This window comes from Lycium ferocissimum, chromosome 8 (assembly GCF_029784015.1).
Source record: "Lycium ferocissimum isolate CSIRO_LF1 chromosome 8, AGI_CSIRO_Lferr_CH_V1, whole genome shotgun sequence".
Lineage (NCBI taxonomy): Eukaryota > Viridiplantae > Streptophyta > Magnoliopsida > Solanales > Solanaceae > Lycium > Lycium ferocissimum.
The window spans coordinates 44,582,415-44,606,594 of record NC_081349.1 but is presented as its reverse complement, the minus strand read 5'-3'; the positions used below and the strand labels follow the sequence as shown (position 1 = coordinate 44,606,594).

The following is a 24,180-nucleotide window of genomic DNA, read 5'->3' as shown; positions in this document are numbered from 1 at the left end:
GTCATCAAGTTCAGGCTCCAAGCCAAGTATCAAGAACACTAATTATCCTAGCTACATTCAATCGTGCAAGGAATAATCCTTTAGGGGACATCCGATATAATTGGAATGTTATAAAGAAGATAAAACTCGTGTAATGAATAAAACCCCAACATTAGATGGTCTAATACCCGAAGAGTCGGACCGTTGGAGTAAAACTAAGAGAACCTAGGATTGAATTCCAACGAAGACAAAGCTAAGTGATTTCTGCTAAGAATTCTGTTGGAGATGCACACAAACTAGCTCGGATACGAAACACGCACAAAAAAACTCATATTATAAGCATATAAAAGCTTGGAAGATAATCTTTTTAACCTTTCTAGTTATAGAGATAGATAGGGTTAACTTAATTGGGTCGTTTCTGATTACCTCATGTTGATTTAGACTAGTTCTTAGAACTACTCCAGCTTAGACTAAACACTGAGAATGTGTGGCAGATGAATTGGTTCAAATCAGGTGATATTTGGAGTTTAAGTATGATAGCAGTCACGAAAAAAATAGCTTCCAGAAATATTTTTTGCCCACTTCAAACATCAAAAAACATTTTCCATGGAAAATGACTTCAGTCATACCAAACACATTCCAAAACATGGAGGGAAGTAATATCCAGGCGGCACTATAGTATAATAAACACTAAAGAATTTACAAAAGGCTTATGAAGTATAAAAATATTTACACAAATAGACAGTCAAGCCAAAAGAAACAATCCAAAACCAGATAAATGTCCTTACCACGCATGTTCAAATATTAGTATCCATACATAAAGAAATTCAAAGCATCGCCATTCTTCCTGTAGAGGGCAATGCATAATGCTATTCTACACATTGTTAATGGAGAAAATAGAGAAGATGGAACATCGAAATTTGTTTTTGTTTATATCAATTCAAGCCATCGTAGGGTAATGTTTAACCCATGGCATACTTCTGGGTCCAACTCCTGGCGGTTGCTTCGTATTTGGACTTGTCTGTCTTATACATATGAGCAATTTCGGGAACCAACGGGTCATCAGGGTTTGGGTCCGTCAAAAGTGAACAGATGGAAAGCAAAACCTGAAATATAATCCAGAATCCTTTCCCACCTTAAGAAACATAAATAACACAACATGCTTCGTGAAACACAACCAGTTTAACTGGTCTTGCAAAACCATTTAACAGAACACACAATTCCAGAAAAACAATTGATGTTATCAGCAGAGAACAGAGACAAGGCCATTTGGATTAGCTGATTGTATATGGCTGATAAGCTTTAAGTACAGAAAGCATTCTTAAGTGCAGAAACTGATTTCATAAATAAGCAGCTACGTGTTTGGATACAAGTGTTGATACTTCATAAACAGTTAACGTGCTTGGTCAGAGGTGCTGATAAGTTGTTCTTTTGTTAGAATGACTAAAGCACCCTTAAATTTTTTGCAAAAAATTATAAACTTAAAGTATCCATGTAAAGAAAAGGAAGAAACCTTTTTTTTCAAGCAAAAAAACAATTATAAACTTAAAAGTATCCATGTAAAGAAAAGGAAGAAACATAGATACGGGTGAAGAGGAAGTTGGACTTAGGAGTTTTCTTTTGAGAAAGGTACTAGTTGAATTAGAAGAAGTATAGTAAAATATTTGGTCAAACCAAAAGTGCTTATAGCTGAAAAGTCATAAGTTGGGGATGTTTAGTTTATGGCTTTTGGCTGATTTGGGCTTATAAGCACTTTGAGTGTTTACCAAATGCGTAAGTGCTTATAAGCTTAGCCAAACACCCTCATGATCTTATCCTAAGCAACCGAAACCAAAGTGCTTTATGAAGGATTAAATTAGACAGTTTCAATGTTTTCACCAATGCTCCCTAAAGCTATTAAAGAATAATATTAGGTCTCCTATTATCTATAATGTCCAATACAATGCTCTTTCCATTTTAAGGAGTCAACAAAGTTTAAATAACCTATCCTTCTGATAATACACAATTAGCTGACGAATTCAAATTGATTTGAAAAGACTCTTATATTATGAAGGTCTCAATCCTCTAAATAAGTATGTTTTTATAGCTTGTATTATATTTCAGCAGATTAAGGTAAGAAAGGACCTTGGAAATAGTTAAGGCAGGGCTCCACTGCTCCTTCAGTATGTCCAAGCATATACTCCCATTACTATTGATATTTGGATGGAAAACTTTTGTCCTAAAAGCAACCTGCAAGGATTTAACCATAAATGTAACACACAATAAAGTCTAGTGGGAAACTACAGTTCATAAACTTACACACATGAAATTACATGTTCAGGTTCACCAACTAAAGATTAACATGACAAAAAGCTTGTCTGACATGAAAATTTTCCAAATAGACCTATCAACAACTATGCCTCAATATAAACTGGTGTCGTCTGTTAGCTGAATCCTCAATAGTTCTACGTATTTATTTTTCTTTTTTCTTTTTTCTTTTTGTGGGTATCAATACATGTGCATAAAAATATATGAGTCATGTGAATCACCTAGTCAATATTGATGATGATGTGATTCTAACGAAGCTGAACCTTCCTCGCTCACAACCCCGCACCCCCACAAAGAGAATCTAGTTCATTATTCCTCTAAATGATGCACGAAGTACAGATAGTCCAAAGCAATATTAAAAATAACAAGTGAAAGATGAAATCTCTATTCCTCGTTATTCACTTAATCTGGCACCAAAAGGTCAAAAGACAAGCATGTTTAATATGCTGATATAAGTATCTTAACACCTACCATTACCCCAGTAACAAGAACCTACTGGTGTTTTATCTTTGTGTTAGACCTCAACTTTGGAAATTTGTTTCTCATGCAAGGTGACAGAGTCCGCAACTTTTTTAACCCAAAAAGTGGAGTCCGCAACTTTTTTAACCCAAAAAGCGTCAAAAGGCACCAAAATACCCCACTAAAAAAAAAGTAACCAAACTACCTTTTGCGCACTAAATTAGTGCGCAATAGAGGTTTTTTTTTTTTTTTTGTACAATTTTAAAGTTCTCAAATTCACGTTTTTTCCATACTTTGACCAAAGATTAGTCACCTTTCAAAACTCCGAAATATCAATATTTTATATGGAACTTGATATCGTTTTTTGCGGACAACAATGTCGGCTCATTACATCAAGTATACCTAAACGTTTGGATCGTCGTTTTAGGGGTTGTAAAGTGCCCTGAAGTAAGTTTTGTTTGAATCTTGTTATCCTTAGGTTTAAGTGTTTTATTTTATAAGGTTTTGATTTAAGTGTCTTATTATTTAGTCAAGACATTACTTTATTTCGAATGTACAAATAAAAATATTCTATTAAAAAATAATTCATTCAATACGAGAGGTTCAAAATACAATAACAAAATAATACCAAAATATTTAAAATAACATTTTTAAATATTTATCATGTCCCTCCACCAAGGTTTGATCCCTAGCGGTTGAGGTAAAAAAGTAGTCAAATGGCTAGACCACCAAGCCAAGTTGGCATTTAAGGAATATGTAGACACTTTTTATGTTTTATAGTGTTCACTAATGCTATTTATCTTGTTTTCTCAAATTGAATTTCCAACATTGAAATTGACATTCATAACTTCATTACCACGGGGTTTCCATCTACTTTTTATCATCAGATTTTTACCAAGGAAGAATGAAAATTGAGCACCAATTTGGGGGAAAATTCAAATTGAATGAGATAATAGGCGTTTTTTGGAAAATCGGCCCAGCCAAACCGCCTTGCGGCAGTTTGAACCGCTAGATCTCGGAAAAATAACCAAAATAAAAAAAAATTGCGTAAAACGGACAACCGAGCGCAAAGTTATGACCGTTCAAAGTTTCATCAATTTACAACTATTTTCTCCCTCTGCTCCTTAAAATAAAATTGCCTTGACTTAAAACAACAAGTTAAAACTTAATAAAATAAAACGACGAACCAAAACGTTTAAGCCTACATTATTGTTCGCAGAAAAAGATATCAGTTAAAATATTGATATTCCGAAAATGTTGTGGTAATGAAGTTTTGAATGTCAATTTCAATGTTGGAAAATCAATTTGAGAAAACAAGATAAGTAGCATTAGCGAACACTATAAAACATAACAAGTGTCTATATATTGCTTAAACCTAAAGATAACAAGATTCAAACAAACAAAACTTACTTCGGGGCACTTTACAACCCCTAAAATGACGATCCAAACGTTTAGGTATACTTGATGTAATGAGCCGACATTGTTGTCCGCAAAAAAAGATATCAAGTTCTATATAAAATATTGATATTTCGGAGTTTTGAAACGTGACTAATCTTTGATCAAAGTATGAAAAAAACGTGAATTTGAAAACTTTAAAACTGTATAAAAAAAAAAAAAAAAAACAAAAAAACCCTCTATTGCGCACTAAATTATAACTTAACTTTAAATTTGCAGTTTGGTCCTATTGCACACTAATTTAGTGCGAAAAAGGTAGTTTGGTTACTTTTTTTTTTTAGTGGGGTATTTTGGTGCCTTTTGACACTTTTTGGGTTAAAAAAGTTGCGGACTCCAAAAAGTGTCAAAAGGCACCAAAATACCCCACTAAAAAAAAAGTAACCAAACTACCTTTTGCGCACTAAATTAGTGCGCAATAGAGGGTTTTTTTTTTTTTTTTTGGTACAATTTTAAAGTTCTCAAATTCATATTTTTTCCATACTTTGACCAAAGATTAGTCATGTTTCAAAATTCCGAAATATCAATATTTTATATAGAACTTGATATCCTTTTTTGCGGACAACAATGTCGGCTCATTACATCAAGTATACCTAAACGTTTGGATCGTCATTTTAGGGGTTGTAAAGTACCCCGAAGTAAGTTTGTTTGAATCTCGTTATCTTTAGGTTTATGCAATATGTAGGCACTTTTTATGTTTTATAGTGTTCACTAATACTATTTATCTTGTTTTGTCAAATTGAATTTCCAACATTGAAATTGACATTCAAAACTTCATTACCACAGGATTTCCGGAATATCAATATTTTATATAGAACCTGATATCTTTTTTTGCGAACAATAATGTAGGCTTAAACTTTTGGTTCGTCGTTTTAGGGGTTGTAAAGTGCCCCGAAATAAGTTTTGTTTGGTGACTTGTTATCGTTAGGTTTAAGTGTTTTATTTTATTAAGTTTTAACTTGTTTTTTTAGTCAAGGCAATTTTATTTTAAGGAGTAGAGGGAGAAAAACTAGTTGTAAATTGATGAAACTTTAAACGGTCATAACTTTGCGCTTGGTTGTCCGTTTTATGCGGGTTTTTTTTTTTGATTTTGGGTATTTTTTCAAGATCTAGTGGGTCAAACCGCCACTAGGCGGTTTGGCCACGCCGATTTTCCCAAAAAAAGGCCCCTTATCTCATTCAATTTGAATTTTCCCCCAAATTGGTGCACAATTTTCATTCTTCCTTGGTAAAAATGTGATGATAAAAAGTAGATTTCAAGATGGAAATCCCGTGGTGATGATGTTTTGAATGTCAATTTCAATGTTGGAAATTCAATTTGAGAAAACAAGATAAACAAAGATTAGTGAACACTATAAAACATAAAAAATGTCTACATATTACTTAAATGTCTACTTGGCTTGGTGGTCTAGCTATTTGACTACTTTTTTACCTCAACCACTAGAGATCGAACCTTGGCGGAGGGACATGATAAGGGATATTATTTTGTTATTGTATTTTTTAATTATTTTGAACCTCTCGTATTGGATGAATTATTTTTTAATATAACATTTTTATTTGTATATTCGAAATAAAGTAATGCCTTGACTAAATAATAAGACACTTAAATCAAAACCTTATAAAATAAAACATTTAAACCTAAAGATAACAAGATTCAAACAAACAAAACTTAATTCGGGAGACTTTACAACCCCTAAAAACGACGATCCAAACGTTTAGGTATACTTGATGTAATGAGCCGACATTTTTATCCGCAAAAAAAGATATCAAGTTCTATATAAAATATTGATATTTCGGAGTTTTGAAACATGACTAATCTTTGGTCAAAGTATGAAAAAAATGTGAATTTGAGAAAAAAAAAATTGTACAAAAAAAAAAAAAGCCTCTATTGCGCACTAATTTAGTGCGCAATAGAACTTAATTGTAAATTTGCAGTTTGGTCCTATTGCGCAAAAGGTAGTTTGGTTTCTTTTCTTTTTTTTATCGAGGTATTTTGGTGCCTTTTGACACTTTTTGGGTTAAAAAAGTTGCGGACTCCAAGGTGACAGCCTAAAAAACAAGCTTAAGAAAATAAAGCCAGAAAAGGCTCCAGCACTGACACATGAACAGTTAACTGCAGAAATCAACTTCTCTTCTTCGTCGCAATGCCTCAAAAGTCCAAAATGCACAACAATTACAAGATCATTACTTAGGAGATATATTTCAACATAGTCAAACAACGCTAGAAGAAGACAACAAATAATCAAACAAAATTATGCTCCAATATGCAAAAGCAAACAAGAAGGCATCTGCAAATAGAATAGTCACCAGCAGAGACATTATTAAATCAAAATTAATTTGCAACTGTAAGATACCTTAGGAGGTTTGAATGGATAATCTGGAGGAAAATGGATAGTGACTAAAAATACACCCCCAGCGTAAGGGCTATCAGAGGGCCCCATTATTGTAGCCTGCCAGTGAAACATGTCCTCTCCAACAGGGCCTGGTAACACATGGTACAAAAATGTTAGGAAGCCAATACCAAAAAACAATGAATAACATAGCATGCACATATATATATATATATATCCGTTACAAAAGATGCAGGAATATGTGCACAACATCTTGTTGAAGAATAGCCAAAATGCCCTATCACAATAATTCAAACCAGTATTATCAAATCAGGATGCATATGTTGGTAATAAAATCTTTTATTTACCAAAAAAAATCAGGATGCATATCATGTATCAAGATAGTCAAGAGTACATCCTATGCTAGATACAGAAGCTAATTAAAAGAATTGCACAGAACTATCATGTTTATAAATAATCCACCAGCCGCAAAGATAAGCTAGAAATCCTCTTTTTAAAAGGTAACACAACACAACTACAATTTTTTTGTTTTTTGATGAGCAAAAAATAAGTTTGGCCAACCCTTAGGACCAACCACAGCCTTCGAAACTCAGGGATAATGGGTCCACCCCTCTACCCTTAAAAAGTTAACATAACTACAATTCTTTAGCACAATGATACAAAAAAGAATAATGAAAAACAAACTCAAAAGCCTTGGAAATAAATTGTAAAAATATAAAATGAAGATAAGATAAGAAAATTGGAAGAGTAACTGCACACAACACCTTATAGACAAAATGAAATCACTAAAGACAAGCTCTCTATTCTCCATGAAATCACTAAAGACAAGCTCTCTATTCTCCATGAAAATCAGAGAGTGCACTATGCAACTATGCAATATTATGCTCCTCTGCACAACAGAAAGCTCATATCCAGATATTATTCAAAAAAAAAAAAAAAAAAGCTCATATCCAGAAAATATTTTGAAGACGAGCAAAATATAGGTGCTTCATTCACTGATCCTTGAAACCCCTCCTATGTCCACCAAAACTATAACACCGGAAAAATGCTCTTGTATTTTTTATTATTATTATTTATTTATTCTGAAGTAGCAAAATGCTTTTGTATATCAGCAAGCATGCATTTTGTGACAGAAACTCCAGACTAACCATGCTTGAAATAGCTCATTATTGAACTCATATGAGATGGCGCGCCAAGGGTTTCTGGCACTGCATCTTACAATTAACCTATCAAGAGTCCGACATTTCTATTTCGAAATAGTTTGGCGCTTATATATCTTTGGCTTGCTCCACCGATCACACATCAATACTTAATTTTGTGCTATTTATATTTTCAAACTTCATAGTGACATGCAGAAATCATAAGAAAAAGGAGAAACTAAGGGTACGCCTGGTATGAAGGAAAATGTTTTTAGAAAATATTTTCTTGGAAAACAAGTGGTTTTCTTACTTATTTTCTAGTGTTTGGAAACTAAGCAAAAAAGAATACTATTCCAAGAATATTTATATATAATCTGGCAAAACACTATGGTGGTGGGATAGAGTGGGAAGTGGGGATGATGGGGTGATGGGGGCAAGATGGTCAAGGGGTAGGAGATAGGGGCGTTGGGGGCTAGGAGGAAACAATAAACTTGGAATGTTACTTATGGAACTTGTTTTCCTAGCAAAAATGTTTTCCAAAATATTTTGACCAACCAAAAACGTTATTTGACAATTCTTTTGGAGTTGGACAGTTGCTAATTCTACTGCACGTTTGAAATATGATCTAATAACCATCAAGCATCCTAATAAGAATTTCTTTTCTAAAAAGAGAAAAAAATCATCTCAGCAAGGCTAAAAATTGAAATTTGAGTATCTAACAACAGTAAACTCGCATGCATCGAGAAGATCAAGACAAACAACAACATAACCACCCAGTTAAACCTCACAAAGTGGGATCTGGGGAGGGTAGTGTGTACGCAGACCTTACTATTAACTTGAGAGGTAGAGAGGTTTCCGATAATCCCTTGAGGACAAGCAATTCAAAGAAGTATAAAAAATGGCAAAATACTATAAAAGCATAATACATCGAGGAGATCAAGGAAAAGATTAAAACTTTAAGAGTCGTTGAAATCGTGAGTTAATGCTCACTCAATGACAATTATCTATTAGGATTAAAACAAAATCTAAGCCCCAAGACGATGTAGATATACAAATAAGTATTAACGAGTCGTTTTGAGAACTTGGTTGAATAAATGGATTAATTTACATCTATAGTATATAGATAATTCAGAGCATTATTTTATTTGCATATGCTAAAGTATATGAGTGGGAGAATTAATTGAAGTGGCTACAGAGCAGTACACAATTAATTGGACAAGTTTATGCTTTGATTAATAATAATTATAAGTCAGGGAAGTGGGCCAAGCCCACCCAAAACATATAAAGTATATGTTTCACTTGTTTAAGGTATTAAGATATGTTTTTCTTGATTTGGAAGAGGAGCAACGGGGACGCAGGGATGTCCGACGACGACAATTAATTAATTTGTATCTAAAGGTTTCTTTGTTGAAGACAATTTTTCTTAGCAGTTATGTGGATGGGTAAAGGTGCATTTATGGAGGATATAATGCCACCACACCAGATCATGACTATCAGAACGAAGCTAATTTTTTTTAGTTTGACTTGGCTGAAAACCTATGTTCTTAAACCTCTCACAGGAGAGTTTGAATTGCCACATTGAATAAATTGAATCTTTGGAAATAGCCAGCTCGGCAATTGTTCGATTCATTGCAGAGATGCATCAAAGATGGATTTTTTTCCTCTGTTCGTTTTGCTAGAGTTGTCAAGGAACATGTAGGGTGATAGAAACATTGATCAAGTAAAACTTCACAATTCAAGAGCCACAACAACTGCAAAAATCGGAACCACCAAATAGTCTCCAACCAAGATCGGCATTGAGAATTCATGATTCGTGATTGATTGGAAAATACATGAAGTTGCGGTTGAGCTTGTATCTTGAGGTAAGTTAAGACTTTATTTTCTAATAGGAAATTCTAGTAGAACTTATGTACTCTATGTCTTTGACAGAATGCCCTAAGAAGAATTCTTGCCATTAAGTACTCAGTTCACTCCATTCTTATTCAGTATGACTTTATATGAAAATATAATAGCATTACATGCTTATGTGTATCACAACTTGTTATCTGCCTTTATTTGTGATACTTACCTACAGGTCAGCATTCATTACATGCATTAATGTGATCACATTCAGTTTGGGAGAAATGGCCAACCTCCTCTTGCATTAGTGCCATGAAGGGAGGGTTAGCTACCACACGCTCGCAGGTGCCAATTGTTTGTTGGGGAGATAGGCCAACACTCTCCCGTGCGTGTTGTCAGATCCTCACGTACGCAGGGCCATTATGTGAAAAACTCTTTTACTCAGAAAAATTATTTCTATTTTAAAATAACTCAGTTTTCAGCTTCAGTATCAGCTATCAGTTTCAGACTCAGTTTTTCATTCAGTTATCAGCTTACAATCTCAGTTATCAGCGTATGTTAGTTTTAAGATTTTATATGATTTACACGCTTTCTTGTGAAATGTATTTTTTCCCAGAAAGTCTAGATCCGCCTTTTTCTTAGCAGGTAGGAGTACCCTTGGAAGATACTTAGCCCGTTTGAGCCTGCCACGTCGTGTGGCAGGTGCTGAGTTCGCAGGTGACGAGAAGCAGACGTTCTAGAATCAGTTGGCAGTCCTCGTTGATTCATCCCAGCAGTAGTGGATCCTTCTCAATCTTTTACTTATCTTAGACGTTTCATATTATTCCCGGGGAATGCCTCGTTGACTATGTATGATATTAGATATCAGTTTCTTAGAGGCTCGTGACAGTCATTGGGTTACATTTGAGACAATATTTAATTGAGTTTATTATTCAGTTTTCAGACATCAATAAATAAATAGATAGGAAGCTTGGGAGGTCGAGGATTAGGATAAAGGTTTAGAAGGTAGTTGAGTTTTGTCGCGTTGTGTGAGAGAGGTAGGGGGCTAGCCTTTCCATCTTCTCTCTCCCTTTTATAGCAGTATTATTTTGGTATCGCGTAGATCATTATCCTTATGTGTGTGTATCATTATGTGTTGCTCCATTTGTTTTGTATCTTGATATTTTGTTGTCTTATTTCTCTTCCAATCCTGCACTGACTATGTTTCTTTTGAGCCGAGGGTCTATCGGAAACAGTCTGCGCACATCCTACCCTCCCCGGACCTCATTAAAGGCTGAGTTCAGATGTGACTTTCAGTTAGATAGAACAGGGGTTCACTCATCGGGTAGCAAGGGTTGGGTGTCAATCACGTCCCACCCTAGTTTGAGGGCGTGACAGTTTGTTTCCGATAGACCCTCGAGGACAAGCAATTCAAAACAGTATAAAAAATGGCAAAAATACTATAAAAGCATAACAAATCAAGAAGTTCAAGGAAAAAAATTAAAACTCTACACAAAAATTCATATAAATACAAATATAAGAGCATAAAAAAAAAAATCAAAATAGACAAAATACCAGCGCTACATGAAGTAGGAGGATCTTTTTGCAGATCCTTCAACTCCTTCAATATTCTTTTCGAAGCCATCAAAATCCAAACAATCGAACAAATCTGATCAAAAAGAAAAATAAAACAAAATTAGATCAGAATTTAAAAAAATTAAAAATCTGGAAAATATATATATATAGATAGAGGTGTGAATTACCTGATATTAGGAAAATGGAAATTCGAAACTGAAAAAGGTGCTGATTTTTTACGCCAAACAAGGAGTAGATAAAATTGGGTTTGGGGAATATATTACTTTTTTTTCTCTTTTATTTGTTGTTGTTTGTTCAAGTTGGCTAATTGAATGGTTATATGGCTGCCCCTAGTTTGAGCCCCACAGGAAGTCTTGTGTGATTGGGATTTTCTCATGGCCCCACACTTCAGTGTTATCCATAATTTTCAAATTTTTTTTTTTTTTTTTTTGTTTCCTATTAAGTGTCCGATATTCAAGGTCACAGAAAGGCATTCTTTTTAAAAAAGTCATTTTCTATCAAGTATTTATTTATACCTAGGGCTTGAATCCGAAACATCTAGAGGAGCAGTCTAATCCGGTACACCACATCTTTTGTTAGTTAGATTTTTTATTTTTTAAAACATTTTATTTCTCATTTTTTGGACAACCGATATTTTTAGTATAACTATTAAAACGAGTTAGCTCAGCCCAAGTCACACGGGTCAAGAAACTTGATGAACTATGGTGACCGATCCTTCAATTTGAAAGGGCCTTAAAATGGTCAAACTAGATCGGGCAATTTGCACGATTGCCATTATTCGGGGGTGGTCTTTAATTTTTGCCCTTCTCCTAATACCCCGAGGTTCTGGGTTCAAACTCCGGCTCAAAAAAAAATCGTAACGCAGAGTTTCGTAGCAAAATTAGGCCTATTTGGGCAAAAGTTAGGCCTTAAGGCAAACTTTTGCCCAAAATTATGCCTTAAGGCAAACCTCTGCCTTCAGGCCTAACTTTTACCGAATAAGCCTAATTTTGGGCAAATGTTAGGCCTTAAGGCATAGGTTTCGCGAAAGCCTTGCCTTGCAAAATTCCTTTTTTTTTTTTTTTAAACTGAGCGAGGGTTCAAACCCAGAACCTCCAAATATTTTCGACCACTTTTTTAACCGAAGAGTAAAAATTAAAGACCAACAATTTGAGGGGAAAATTTTTTAAGGCCAGCGCCTTTGAAGGGAAAATACAAAAAAATGAACCAGCTCAACCTTAAAAGGACCGCGAGCTGGGGCGAACTAGCCCATCATTTTTTTCTAATCTTCCTTATGAGAAAAATTATTTTCAATCCAAATTCGAACTTATAAATATATCAATTTGTTAACATTTTTAACATATTATTTTATGAAAATATATAATTCTACGATAATTTATAGCATATTCAACACTAACAAATCGTCAAGCACATTTAAATCTGTTTGTGATAAAGTTATGGGAAAATACATAACCCCCCCCCCCTAGAACATTTTTTGTACCCTTTTTCGACCGACGCAAAAAAAATCGCCTCACAGATGTTTCAGAAAGCTGCACACTCTCCGCTACATTGGTGTCACGTTACTGCCACTTTTCCTTTCTTTTTTTTTATTTGATTTTTCTTTTATTAATTATATTTACACTAATTAACCATTAATTTTGCCTTCTTCATCACTAAACCCTTCTTCTTCTTCTTCTTCATTTCAAGAAATCCATCAACCCATTTTCTTCCTCCATTAATACACACACACACACATTCAACCCACTTTCTTCCTCCATTAACAACACGCATTCAACTCATTTTCTTCCTCCATTAACACACACATTCAACCCATTTTCTTCCCTCCATTAACACACACATTCAATTTAATCATCAATCATAAAGAGCTTATTTTCAAGAAACATTCAACTCATTTTCTTCCTCCATTAACACACACATTCAATTTCATCATAAATCGAAATTCGGGGCTTCACAACTTGACTCAAACTCCTATTTTTTTTCGTTATTATTTTCCATAGCATTCAAACACAAAGGAAAGAAAACCGCATCCTAGAAATTGCCTTCCCCCTTACTAATTTCCATGCTCAAATTTTGTGTTCTCTGTGGAGTATTAATTTCTAAGAAATCGAGAATTCGATTTTATTTAGAAAGTTTTTGTTGAAGTTTTTCACTAACCGGAGGAGCCGCCGCCGCCCCCCCCCCCATGGTCACACGCCGCCCCCCCCCCAACCCGCTCCTCTTCCCACCCGTTTGAAGAAATTGCCATTGACACCCATTTGAAGGACAACCGGCAATTTCTTCCTTCGGGCTATGTTCAATCATGGATCGGAATTTAACAACAATGGAAATTGTTGTTTGTTAAATTTCATGGAAATTCGCTGAATGAAATTTAACAACAATGTAGAAATTTACGCACGAACGCCCATGATTTCATGAAGCTGGCTATGTTCAATCATGGCGGCGTCGGCGTTTCCAAGGGGGGTGGTCGAGAGAGAGAAGAAGAAGAAAAGAGAAAAGGAGAAAGAAGAAGAAAGAGAAAAAAATGGGTTTTTTTTTAAAATTAATTTTTATTAAAATATAAAAACTATTTTTACTGTTTTCACTCGCTATTAATTTTTTTTTTTTTTTTGCCACGTCAGCCAAAAAGGTACAAAAATGTAGAAAAAATAAGGCCAAGGGGGTAATAGGTCTCCCGCAAAGGTTAGATACGTCATAATTAATCCGAAAGATACGTTGGGGGGTTTTTATGTATTTTCCCATAAAGTTATCTTAATTAACATCTTCATCTTCGTCTACATTTATATGCAAATTCAATTTGTTAAACATATCAAATAACTACATTTCAAAACTAGTAATATTTAAATTCACTTATTACCACTTTGAATTTGGGTAATGCAACCATTTTCGAGAAGCAACTAGTGTTTGGACATTTTCATAATGGATGCAGCTTTTACATTTAGTGATTAGGAATTTTAGTGTTAGGGATTTAACGCTAAATAAGTATTGTGTAAGATACTAAGACTGATTAGACAATCATTATTCCTAATTTTTACTTCTTTTCACAATCTTCTTTTTAATTTTAAAGTTAATTTAAATCACAATCATAAATGCAATTTCTATTCTTGGTGATTAACACCAAATGCGTAAAGTATTGGTTGAGATACAAAACTTATTTGGTAATCACTATTCCTGTTTTTTACTTTGTTTTTGACTATCTTCTTTTAAATTAAATAGCCTTTTGGCTCACGGGCCTCACCAAGCCTCGAGGGTTAGTGGGCTGGGTTTATAAGTGTCATTTCTCAATGGGCTTAAATAGTCTTAACCAAACCCTACCCCTACCCCAGTAGCGGTATGGGCTGAGCTGACCTCAAGGGCCTAGTTCATTTGACGACTCTAATTTCGAGGTTTAATACATAATTTACTCTCGAACTTTTAGTTTAAAAAATTACACATTTTAATTTAACAGAGAAAGTTTTACACATTAAATAATTTTTTAGATATGTCTAACACACACCTTTTTATATACGTGGTCAGCATATATTTTATCAACAAAATAAAGGATTAAAAAAATATATGTGCAATGCTTTATTTGATCGGTCCAAATTTAATAAAATTGATCAAATAGTTAGATTTTTCATCATCCGTTTTTATTTTCTTTCTTTTTTCATTAACTATTAAGTAAATAAGAGACATTATCTTCTCTTATATTAGGTAAAATCCCGTGTTGTGCACAGGCCCAAACACAGGTGAAAATTTTGAAATTGATGGTTAATATTTTATGAATTTTGAATTGGTAATATAAATTAACCTTTATTTAGTATCTTAAAATTAATATAAATCTTGAATGTGTGATTTGTAAATCTTTTAGCTAACGTGTGCAAGTGATGCGTCTTTCTACATATGCTATTACTTAAAACTTATTTTGGTTATCAGTTGATCTTACATATGCTATTACTTAAAATTAATTTGGTTATCCATTGAAAAACATACTTTTACTATATTAATATTTCAGCTATTTTAAATATCAAAAAAATTCAAGGTTTAGCTCGGAGAAACTATAATTGATCTTTTTTCAATTGGAAGAAAACTACTAAATCCGTACTCCCCTAGAAGTTCATAATTTTAAAAACTATCGAGTTGAATCATAACTTATGACAGTTAATTCCAAAAATGAGATGAAATAATTTTTTTAGCCTAGTCATCAGAATAAAGAATCGTTGTTGGTACATTCTTATGTTGGATTAGCTTAAAAAGAGTTACGTCTAACAATGTGGATCAACCACAAAACTTTTCCATCTCTAAAATCTGAAGGAAAAAAAAAAAAAAAAAAGAAATTTAAATGTATAAATTTTTTTGATGTTCTATATATTTTGGGTAAGCAAGGTCATAATTTGGTTAGAATGTAGAGTCCAAGTTACCTTCTATTACTATTCACCTTTTCTATAACTTAAAATTGAAAAAGTAAAAATATCTAAAAAAACTACCTATAATAGGCGTTAAACTTACCTGATTTAGTTAAACTCTTTTATAGAGAAACCTTGCGATGTGTACAGAGTTTTGATTAGTGTTCTAACTAATTAAACCTTTCCCTGTATAAAAGTCTAATATTACGTATACACCAAGTACCTAAAGAAGTTTCTCTTTATCTCTTTCTTTCTCCCTCTCCATTAATTATAATTCCTTCATGGATTTTTCACGAAGAAGTTTCTACCATCCGATGACATCCGATCACGATGATATAGCAACTTTACACAACAATAACCGTAGAAGATACAACAACAATAACTTTTACCTCGATGACAAGAACTGTTGTGGGGAAGAAGAATATGTCATTAAGCTTTTAATTAGAAGAGCTTCAAATATTATTCTACTGAAAGGCACTTTCCCGTATTCTTTGGACGGGATTTATCGTGTGATTGTGAGCGATGAGAGCGGGAGAGAGTTCAGCACAAACAGAAGAATAGGGAGGCCAGCGCCAGTGTGGGACGAGGACATTGAGATACGTTTCAGTAGCTATCCTTTTGGTCAGTTATTGAAGTTGATGGTGATTCGCGAAAATTGTTACGACGATCCAGGAACTTCTACGGGTGAAGTTGTGGTTGGGAGGGCTACAATCCCAGTGCCTGTGAAGGTAGAGCGTAAGAAAGATCAAGTCATTGAATTAGTGAAACTTGTTGGGGTTGAGAAGAGGACGGAAGCACTTATTAGTTTTCAAATTTCGCTCAGGACCGTCAAGAGAAGAAGATACTATATAGACTAGGAATTTTTTCTCATCTTAATTAGTATTAGCGTATTTGTTGCCTGCATTAGTGATTTTCTCGATAAAAGTTAGGGTTGTTTTGCATGTTATTTTCTCTAATATTAGTTAGTAGAATATTAGGTATTGGGCAACTTGTTAATTCAGTCCTCAAATTCTTAAAGTGTTGCATATACCCACCGCCCGTGTGAGTTATTTTTAAGGTACTTCTTTGTTGGCTTATATGGAATTAATAGAAAAGCTTATTTTCACAGTTAATGAGAGTAATATTATCTTAGGACCACATATGTGCCTGGCCAAATACCAGGTACACCACCAGCTAAGGCCTGATGGTCTCTTGTGCCTGTTCCAAGTACTATTTTGAGCATGATGATAGGGTGAGAATGTGCATAACATTGCACTACCAAAAATTTAACTAAAACAAGCTTTTTCAACAATCCAGACGCCACTTGTGGAATCACACTAGGTATGTTGTTGTAAGCATTTTCGATAATAAAAACTCTCAATACTAGACATCAGTTATTAACACCAAATACAGCTCAAAGATCACTTGTTGAATGCTCCCTAGGCAATACTTTTAGACATCCAAGCCAAAATCTTACATGAGATCATGCAACATGGTACTCTGAAGTGAAGGGACAAAAAAAAACTCCTCAGCTTCATCCATGGCTAAATTACAATTAGGCGAAAATTAGGATTTCTTAAGTTCCACAGTCCTATTACTGCTCTTCTGTACTGTACCTCTGCTGCAGTTAGCAGTAAGTTTGAACTAGCACCAAAATTACACAATCAAACTTTTAACATCTTTCAAAGTCGAAGGCACGGTCATGACTATTAATTGATGATGATTATCTAGCAGCCACAGCATCAGTCCTGGGGCTTGCATCAAGGAGTTGATGAAGCTTTGCTCCAGGGGTACTATTATTCTCATGAAATTCACCTTCGTTGGTTCTATCGAAGGGACCATTGTTGTTGACTCTTGCTAATAGGTCCTCTGTGCTAACAGGTTGCAGCCTCTTATCATCGATCTCACCTAATTTTACCTCTTTTGCTTGTCCTTGTTGTTTATTTTTCAGTCTCTCCTGCGCGATCCAGGTCACATTTAGTAAGCTCAAACAACAAAGATACATGCCGTCACTAACAGCTGAAGATGCAAATTTTTATTATGTGCCTCACACAACTGACGCTAGTTGTGTAAGCCTTCTTTCTATCTCACAAGTTGGTGGACCCAATTCTCACTTTTGGGTTCACAAACTTTTGATTTACTAACTTCTGAGACAAAAAGAAGTCTCACACAACTAGTGCCAAGAAAATTTCCGTTGAAGACTACTTAACAAAGAGTCAAACTCATACCATTAAAGCAGCATTTTCAATCTTCAGTTTCTCAGAGTTTTTGGTGAATTTGTTTATTTCTGATTTGAGAGCCAAATTTTCGGAGGTTAAAGATTGAACCCTCATTGCCAATTCTTCAGTTTCTGCCTGGAGGGAGGGGGGAAATACAGAGAGTATGTGTATCAGAAAAAAGTATATAAAAACAGCTCATAGGCCATATAGTAAATTAAATCAATATCGCGATATTCTGTAATGTTGACATTTCCCTCTTACCTGTTTTCTCAACCTTGATCTCCTTGCAGATTCTCGATTAGACTGCTTCCTCTTCTCCCGCTTCAGCTCACGTTCATTCTGAAAATATAGTTGCATTTAACAATTAGAACTTAGATTTTTCACATAATAAACACAGTTCGCATGAAATTCATATACAAAACAGAAATGCAGACACCCAAGGTCACGTCAAAATAAGCAAAGCAAAGTTCACCTGGTAGATGCATATACCTGTAACCAGGCTTCGCCCCGTACTACAGGGCTGATTCGTAAAACATTAGTTGGACTAGGTTTCACTAGTGTACCAACAGGATTTCTCAGTTCCAGAGTAGTAGCAGGAAATACTGTTCCCGATAATGTTCCTGCTGTGCTACCAGGATTAACAGCTACAGAAGTTCCCTTCTCTGAGGGGCCGTTTACCTCCCTAGTACGTTGTGGACTGCACAGTTTCTGACTCTTCCGATCATCAGCTGTAAAAGGTTTGAAGAGCAGAGAGATCAAAAGATGAAATCAGGCAAACTACGTACGAACTGGGGTTTTCTCACTTTTGTTTACCCTCTAGTAAAGCATCAACAGTGTTTTAAGAGATCAAGTGACGAAATTTAAGAAAATGATACTTCTAAGCAAGTCCCCACAATAGCAAATGCCATACACGTTTAATGGCTGGAAAAAGAAAGGCAAGCCATTTGGTCCAATTGTATTACCAGTAATTTAGCGTTCAAGTTTGTGTATTTACTGCATGTACCTGATGCCACCGTCAGTAGTCTTAAACCCAGGACCTTACAACAGTTGACACTAACGTCAAGAAATAAGGAAGCGAAGCAAGAAATTGAATAAAAGCAAGGACTAAAAATTCACTCTGAAGAAACTCCACACTTCACAAATAAGTAAATCCTATATCTATTGAACTTGATTGAAATTCGGATACAAAGTGATAAAGAGACCAAACTCTTACAGTTATCAGGAGTTGTCTCACGGCTTCTTTTCTTACTGTTCTCACCCACCTAGAGTATGAGGAGAAAGTATCAGCAACCACAGCCTTCTTCCCAAAACAAATAAAAAAAAATAGACACAAATGGATTTATAAATCTCAGAAGATCATACCTCTGCTGAGTGTGTGTTACTTCCATCACTTGAACCTTCATTTTGCCCACTGTCATAGCATGAAATCTAACAATTAGTCAATATCTTTAACAGGATGACAATGTATTCTCAAGAATGACCAGTGATTGTATACTATCTATGACTGAGTCGAGCAAGGTTCTTAAATGCTCCCTCCGTTTCAATTTGTTTGTCTTAGTTTGACTGAGGACAGAGTTTAAGAAAGTAATGAAGACTTCTAAATTTTGTGGTTTTGCATTAAAGATATGTATAATGTACCAAAATGCATTTTAATCTTGTGGTCTTAAACATGCCTTGTGGGATGTTGAAATTAAAGAGTTGCCAAACTAGGAAAGAGACAATCTTTTTGAAACAAACTAAAAAGGAAAGTAAGACAAACAAATTGAAACAGTGGAAGTAAGTGAGTATGATCTCAAGCATGAACTGGTATTGCACAAACCTCTGTGAAGGTCCATGGTCAGTGCCATCACCATTGTCAACACTGCAATTTCCTATTGACATTCCAAGCCCATTAAGCCCTTTTTCAGTATTTCCCGAAGACTTAGCAGAAGTGTCCATACTCAAAGAAGCAGTATCCTACACAATGTAGAGTGATTTAGCTTCAACCCCACCATTAGGTGCTAGTATACTAGATTGAGCTAAAGGAAAGAATAATTTGTCAGTGTCGGCATTCCCCAATACAAATAAGTTCATAAAAGCTGAAAGAACTAAAAGTCATATATACCATGGTTTGGCTAACAGCAGGAGATGATGTCATTCCGGTACCCTGAGGTCGAGACACCTGGAATCAGAAAAACGAATAATCTTTAAGATGGGCTTGTTCATATGTTGTAGCCACGACTCTGTCACTAGAGTTGTATGACGCAGTAACTCTACGGGAACTCACAATCATATGCTTAATATGGAGATGACGAATCCAAGTATGTTTAGAAATTATGGAATTCCTATATTTTATTTTATTTTATTCACTGAGAAGTATTAAGTTCCCAATAGTGCATATGAAATATTAACTTATCAAGAGATGACACATGCATCCTACCAAGTTGAAAAAGTCAACATCGTGCAAAGAATATGGACTTTTAGAGGTTGTTCAAGTTTTGATATGATATCCTCTTTCAATGAACACCGTTAGCTCGAGCCAACCCATAAATATTCAACTGAATTAATAATCAAAAGTAGGGATCTAGTAGCTCAGTTGGTTGGCTACCTGAACTTTCACCTTGTTGGTGAGGGTTCGAATCCTCACGTTGCAATCCCCTTCCCCTAACAACCCCCGCGGCCCCATGTAATTTAAAAAAAAAAAAAAAAATCAATAATCAAAACAAGCTTCTCCCTCATATTTCTTCTTACCAACAGATGAGCAGTACACTCCTAAATCCTAATAGGGTAGATAATGGAAATGATTGTTGGTTAATTGTAGGGCCTAATTCCAAAATCAGTCAACTGCTTGTTTTTCACACTCCATTTACTGTTAACATAGTTATAACAATTCACTTCTCTTCAGAAGTTACTTCTTCTCAGTTCCTTTAAGAAATTAGCTGGCCTAGCTCAATGAATTAAGCTGTTGATCGATGCCCTAAAATCTAAACTAAATTTGATGGCATAGCAAAGTGTGGACAGGGTTCAGCTAAGTTAACAGCCACCAGCATTGTTCTACTGTTGCCAGTGGCCTGTTTCCATATTAGATGTAGAAAACTTTATAAAGCATAGTAAGAATCAGAAACACTCATGATTTCGAAAAAGAATAAAAGAACGATAATGCTGGAATGTGGACTCACAATAGGAACTCCAGGGTGCGCATAAACACCACCATGCGCATAGACTCCTGCATATGGTGTTCCATAAGGTGGCATCATAGTCTAAAAAAAAGGAGAATCTTAGTTAGCACTCCTGTAATCAAAGCCCAATAAGCTGTTACCTAGCACTTAGATTAAGCAAATTGCAAAAATTTAAAAGAAAAACTCGGCCTGCAAAAGTTGAAAGTACCTGTAGTGGTCCCCACATATAAGGATGAGGAGCATGACCAGGTGTAACGGCAGAATTAACATATGGAGGTACAGCTAACCGAGGACCATAATATGCCTGAAGATTTAGCATTCTTACATAAATATCAACAATCACTAGTGCTATGGTAAAGAATATCTAACAGCATGGCAGAAAGTGATTAACCTGCATAGCAGCCCAATCAGGATACACGTGGATATTGCTTTGATCCTGTCAATAGAGGGAAGACATTTGCCAACTAGTCAGAGATGAACTTCAAAGATGAGATTAAGACTAAAAGAGGAAACTAACATAGAGGACATTCAAAGACACGAGCCACAAATATTCTGAAGCATAGAAGAACAATGTCAAACAACTACACAAACTAAAGAAGACACATTTCTGTATTTGCTTACTGGTGCAGTTGAAGATGATTTCTCAGGCTTACAAGATTTCTCGTCCTCATTATTTCCCATGTGTCAGAAAGCAACTAAATGCTCTACTATTTCACTGCTAAATGATTTATCTGCTTTTGTTGGTACTGACCAATATCCCAACTTGTTTGGAACTGAAGCGTTGTTTGTTGGAGGTAAAGATTATTATGCCAACTGCATAAAATAAAGCCCTGTCAAACGTGAGCAACAACATTTCACAAGACCAAGGATTGCACAAAAAAAACTTCCCTCTTTCTTAATACAAGCATGGTCTAACTTGTAAAGGATTTAGGCGGAAAAACATCCGAAGCTGAGGAAGCAAATAACTCTGAGAAGTTTAATCCGTCTTTAATATATTCCAGTAAACGTTAAGTTTTTGTATATGAATTTGCAAAGAAAATACATAACACATCTTTAGAAAATTGGTAGAGGACCACATAGGAGACTTAAAGGGTTGGCTCTCAAAGAGAGTAATATTTAGATAAAGACCCTCAATTACTCTAAATGTCAAATTTATACTATGTAACATCTTCAAAGTTGGACATTTTATGAAATAGTTTCTACAGCCCAAACTTATAACACAGATTTTAGCTGATTGCATCCATTCCCTGCTGGTCGGAAAAGCTGTCATCTTTGCAACATAAGGCAAACATAAGGGAAGATTTGAAGACCATAGCTTCCTCGAAAAATTTAAAATCTGTTTTCTGTACATAATGCTTTTAGAAAAATTCAGGTTTCTTAAATTCTTTGATTGGATAATTTTTTATTACTTTGACCCTTCAAGAAATTAACTCATCTTCTTACTATTGCTCCTTGTGATTCATATTTCTCAATCAGGTAAAACAGAGAGAAAGAGCAGAATAGTCCATTCATACTCCTCATCCAAAACCAAATAAAAAGACAAACTTTACAAAACTATGAACCTATAGAATTACCTAGGATTTAAGGACAAACTAGTCCTCATCAAGACATCAACACACCTAAATTACAACTAGAAAATATCAAACAAAAGAATAATTAAACATTGTTACATGAATTCTAAATTACGTTTCATGGACTAACAAATTTTCTTAATTTCTAAGCATTATCATAAGAAATTATATGCCCCTTAAAGAAATCTCAATTACTCCCAGCTCTACTCTATTGCTCTTATTTTTCTTCTTCTTTTTTTATTCTCCTTCCTGTTTTTACTATCACAATCATAACTCAAGAATTCTCTTCAATAGAAAATAACATAAATTAACAGAAAGTAATCCTCCAGTATAGAAAATTAAACAGAATTCACAAGAGATCAAACTTGTATTCAGCTTCAGAAGCCTAAACATTTCACAACAATAACAACAAAAACCCAGTGTGATCCCACAAGTGGAGTCTTGAGAGGGTAGAGCGTACACAGACCTTACCACTACCTCGTGGGGGTAGAGAGACGGTTTCCGGAAGACCCTCGACTCGGGTGCAACAAATAAAAGTAGTTATGAATGAGGAAATTCGACAGTAAACAAAAGATGACAACTAATTATGAAAGCAGTACAGATCATTCACAAAAAAGAATAGTAACAACAGCAAAAATGGTGTGATAACAGAAACACAATAAACAACATATTGTAACACGTATCAAAAAGTAAAAAACTACATGAAAAAAGGCAACAACATATTGTGACAGATATAGAAAAGCAAAAAACTACATGAAAAAGGCTAATATGAAAGGCAAACACGTGCTCCAAACTACCAACAAGCCTAATTCTATTAAAAAGCGAGACGACGCTCAACTACCTATTAATCTTCTGCGCTAATTCGCGACATTCATATTCTTCTATCTAAGGTCATTTCAAGAAATTTATTAATCATAAAAATTTTGTACATACCTCAAACTCTAATCAAAATTTCTGCATTTTGTATCTACTTTGTTTCTCTAGACAGAAATAAATATAAATAATGAGAAAGACAAGAGCACATAAAAAGCATGTAACATTGCTGTTGTTGAAGAAAGAACAAAGGCAAGATCCACGTCACCAAACACGTGTACGTATCTAAAACAGCTTACTCACGTATACGTAGATATATACTTCTGTACATACGGAGCTTTAGTGGTTGAGCTGGCGTGTTTGAATTTCGTGTATTTATTTAATTCGTACCTACGTAACCCATTATTCTGACGTGTCATTTCAATACTTGATTTACGCGTCTCTTGCGTGTCGTGGGGTTTTAATTGGCCAATTAATTAATTAATACTACCACTAATTTTGTTGTGTCAGACTGACGTGGTATGTTCTCCGCAAACAATTTAGTTATTTATAATATAAAATATAATGGGAATATTAACCAGATTGGTTAATTCATTTCAAATCCGCTGAACTGAAAGAAAGGGGCGGTAAAATGTAAGTAGGCGTTTTGCCAAGAAAACTAAATATTTTTCTTGAAATTTTAAAGTTGGAGCTGAAGTTGAAGCGACTGTAATAGGTCACGGGACTATGAAAGCATTCACTAATACTTGCATTATGGTACATAAGTCTACATCATTGGCGTGCGTTTCATTTCAAAACCTTGCTAATGCAGGATGCTTTGTGCACTGAACCATTCTTTTTATCGAATAGGTCCATTTACAAAAATAGATTACATGTAAAATATTTTTAAAACTATATTAACGTGAAATATGAACTAATAGTAGAAATTTAATATACAACATGAGTTATTAAGTGATG

General features: G+C 34.7%; 2 protein-coding genes and 1 long non-coding RNA gene across 3 annotated transcripts; all 3 read right to left on the bottom strand.

Moving 5' to 3' along the window:
• Nucleotides 1-737: 737 nt before the first annotated feature.
• LOC132068587 (ubiquitin-conjugating enzyme E2 10-like) lies at nucleotides 738-11,425 on the bottom strand. The gene is made up of 5 exons (XM_059462224.1): nucleotides 11,269-11,425; nucleotides 11,081-11,174; nucleotides 6,552-6,679; nucleotides 2,104-2,208; nucleotides 738-1,085 (listed from the first exon to the last, which is right to left on the bottom strand). The coding sequence occupies exons 2-5, from the start codon at nucleotides 11,148-11,150 to the stop codon at nucleotides 942-944; spliced, it is 447 nt and encodes a 148-aa protein (XP_059318207.1). The 5' UTR covers nucleotides 11,151-11,174; nucleotides 11,269-11,425; the 3' UTR covers nucleotides 738-941.
• On the bottom strand, nucleotides 1,259-2,097 carry LOC132068588 (uncharacterized). The gene is made up of 2 exons (XR_009417446.1): nucleotides 1,558-2,097; nucleotides 1,259-1,492 (listed from the first exon to the last, which is right to left on the bottom strand). It is a non-coding gene; the product is annotated as an uncharacterized LOC132068588 (long non-coding RNA).
• A 5,383-nt stretch (nucleotides 11,426-16,808) lies between the features above and the next one.
• On the bottom strand, nucleotides 16,809-23,497 carry LOC132068586 (transcriptional activator TAF-1-like). The gene is made up of 13 exons (XM_059462223.1): nucleotides 23,344-23,497; nucleotides 21,461-21,652; nucleotides 21,231-21,275; nucleotides 21,048-21,143; nucleotides 20,840-20,920; nucleotides 19,786-19,842; nucleotides 19,501-19,637; nucleotides 19,044-19,092; nucleotides 18,895-18,943; nucleotides 18,171-18,409; nucleotides 17,943-18,020; nucleotides 17,691-17,816; nucleotides 16,809-17,419 (listed from the first exon to the last, which is right to left on the bottom strand). Exons 2-13 carry the CDS (start codon nucleotides 21,518-21,520, stop codon nucleotides 17,186-17,188), a joined length of 1,251 nt encoding a protein of 416 aa, XP_059318206.1. The 5' UTR covers nucleotides 21,521-21,652; nucleotides 23,344-23,497; the 3' UTR covers nucleotides 16,809-17,185.
• Between the last annotated feature and the right edge of the window lie 683 nt (nucleotides 23,498-24,180).

What these genes read in the sequence shown, in the direction of transcription:
- LOC132068587 (XM_059462224.1), bottom strand. Translation starts at nt 11,150, where the DNA reads ATGGCTTCGAAAAGAATATTGAAGGAGTTGAAGGATCTGCAAAAAGAT. An exon ending in TCCTACTTCATGTAGCGCTG is followed by an intron (nt 6,680 to 11,080) that starts GTATTTTGTCTA and finishes ATGTGTTACCAG; the next exon opens with GCCCTGTTGGAGAGGACATG. An exon ending in ATCCATTCAAACCTCCTAAG is followed by an intron (nt 2,209 to 6,551) that starts GTATCTTACAGT and finishes AAATCCTTGCAG; the next exon opens with GTTGCTTTTAGGACAAAAGT.
- LOC132068586 (XM_059462223.1), bottom strand. Translation starts at nt 21,520, where the DNA reads ATGGGAAATAATGAGGACGAGAAATCTTGTAAGCCTGAGAAATCATCT. An exon ending in CGCACCCTGGAGTTCCTATT is followed by an intron (nt 19,843 to 20,839) that starts GTGAGTCCACAT and finishes TTCTGATTCCAG; the next exon opens with GTGTCTCGACCTCAGGGTAC. An exon ending in GTAACACACACTCAGCAGAG is followed by an intron (nt 18,944 to 19,043) that starts GTATGATCTTCT and finishes CTCATACTCTAG; the next exon opens with GTGGGTGAGAACAGTAAGAA.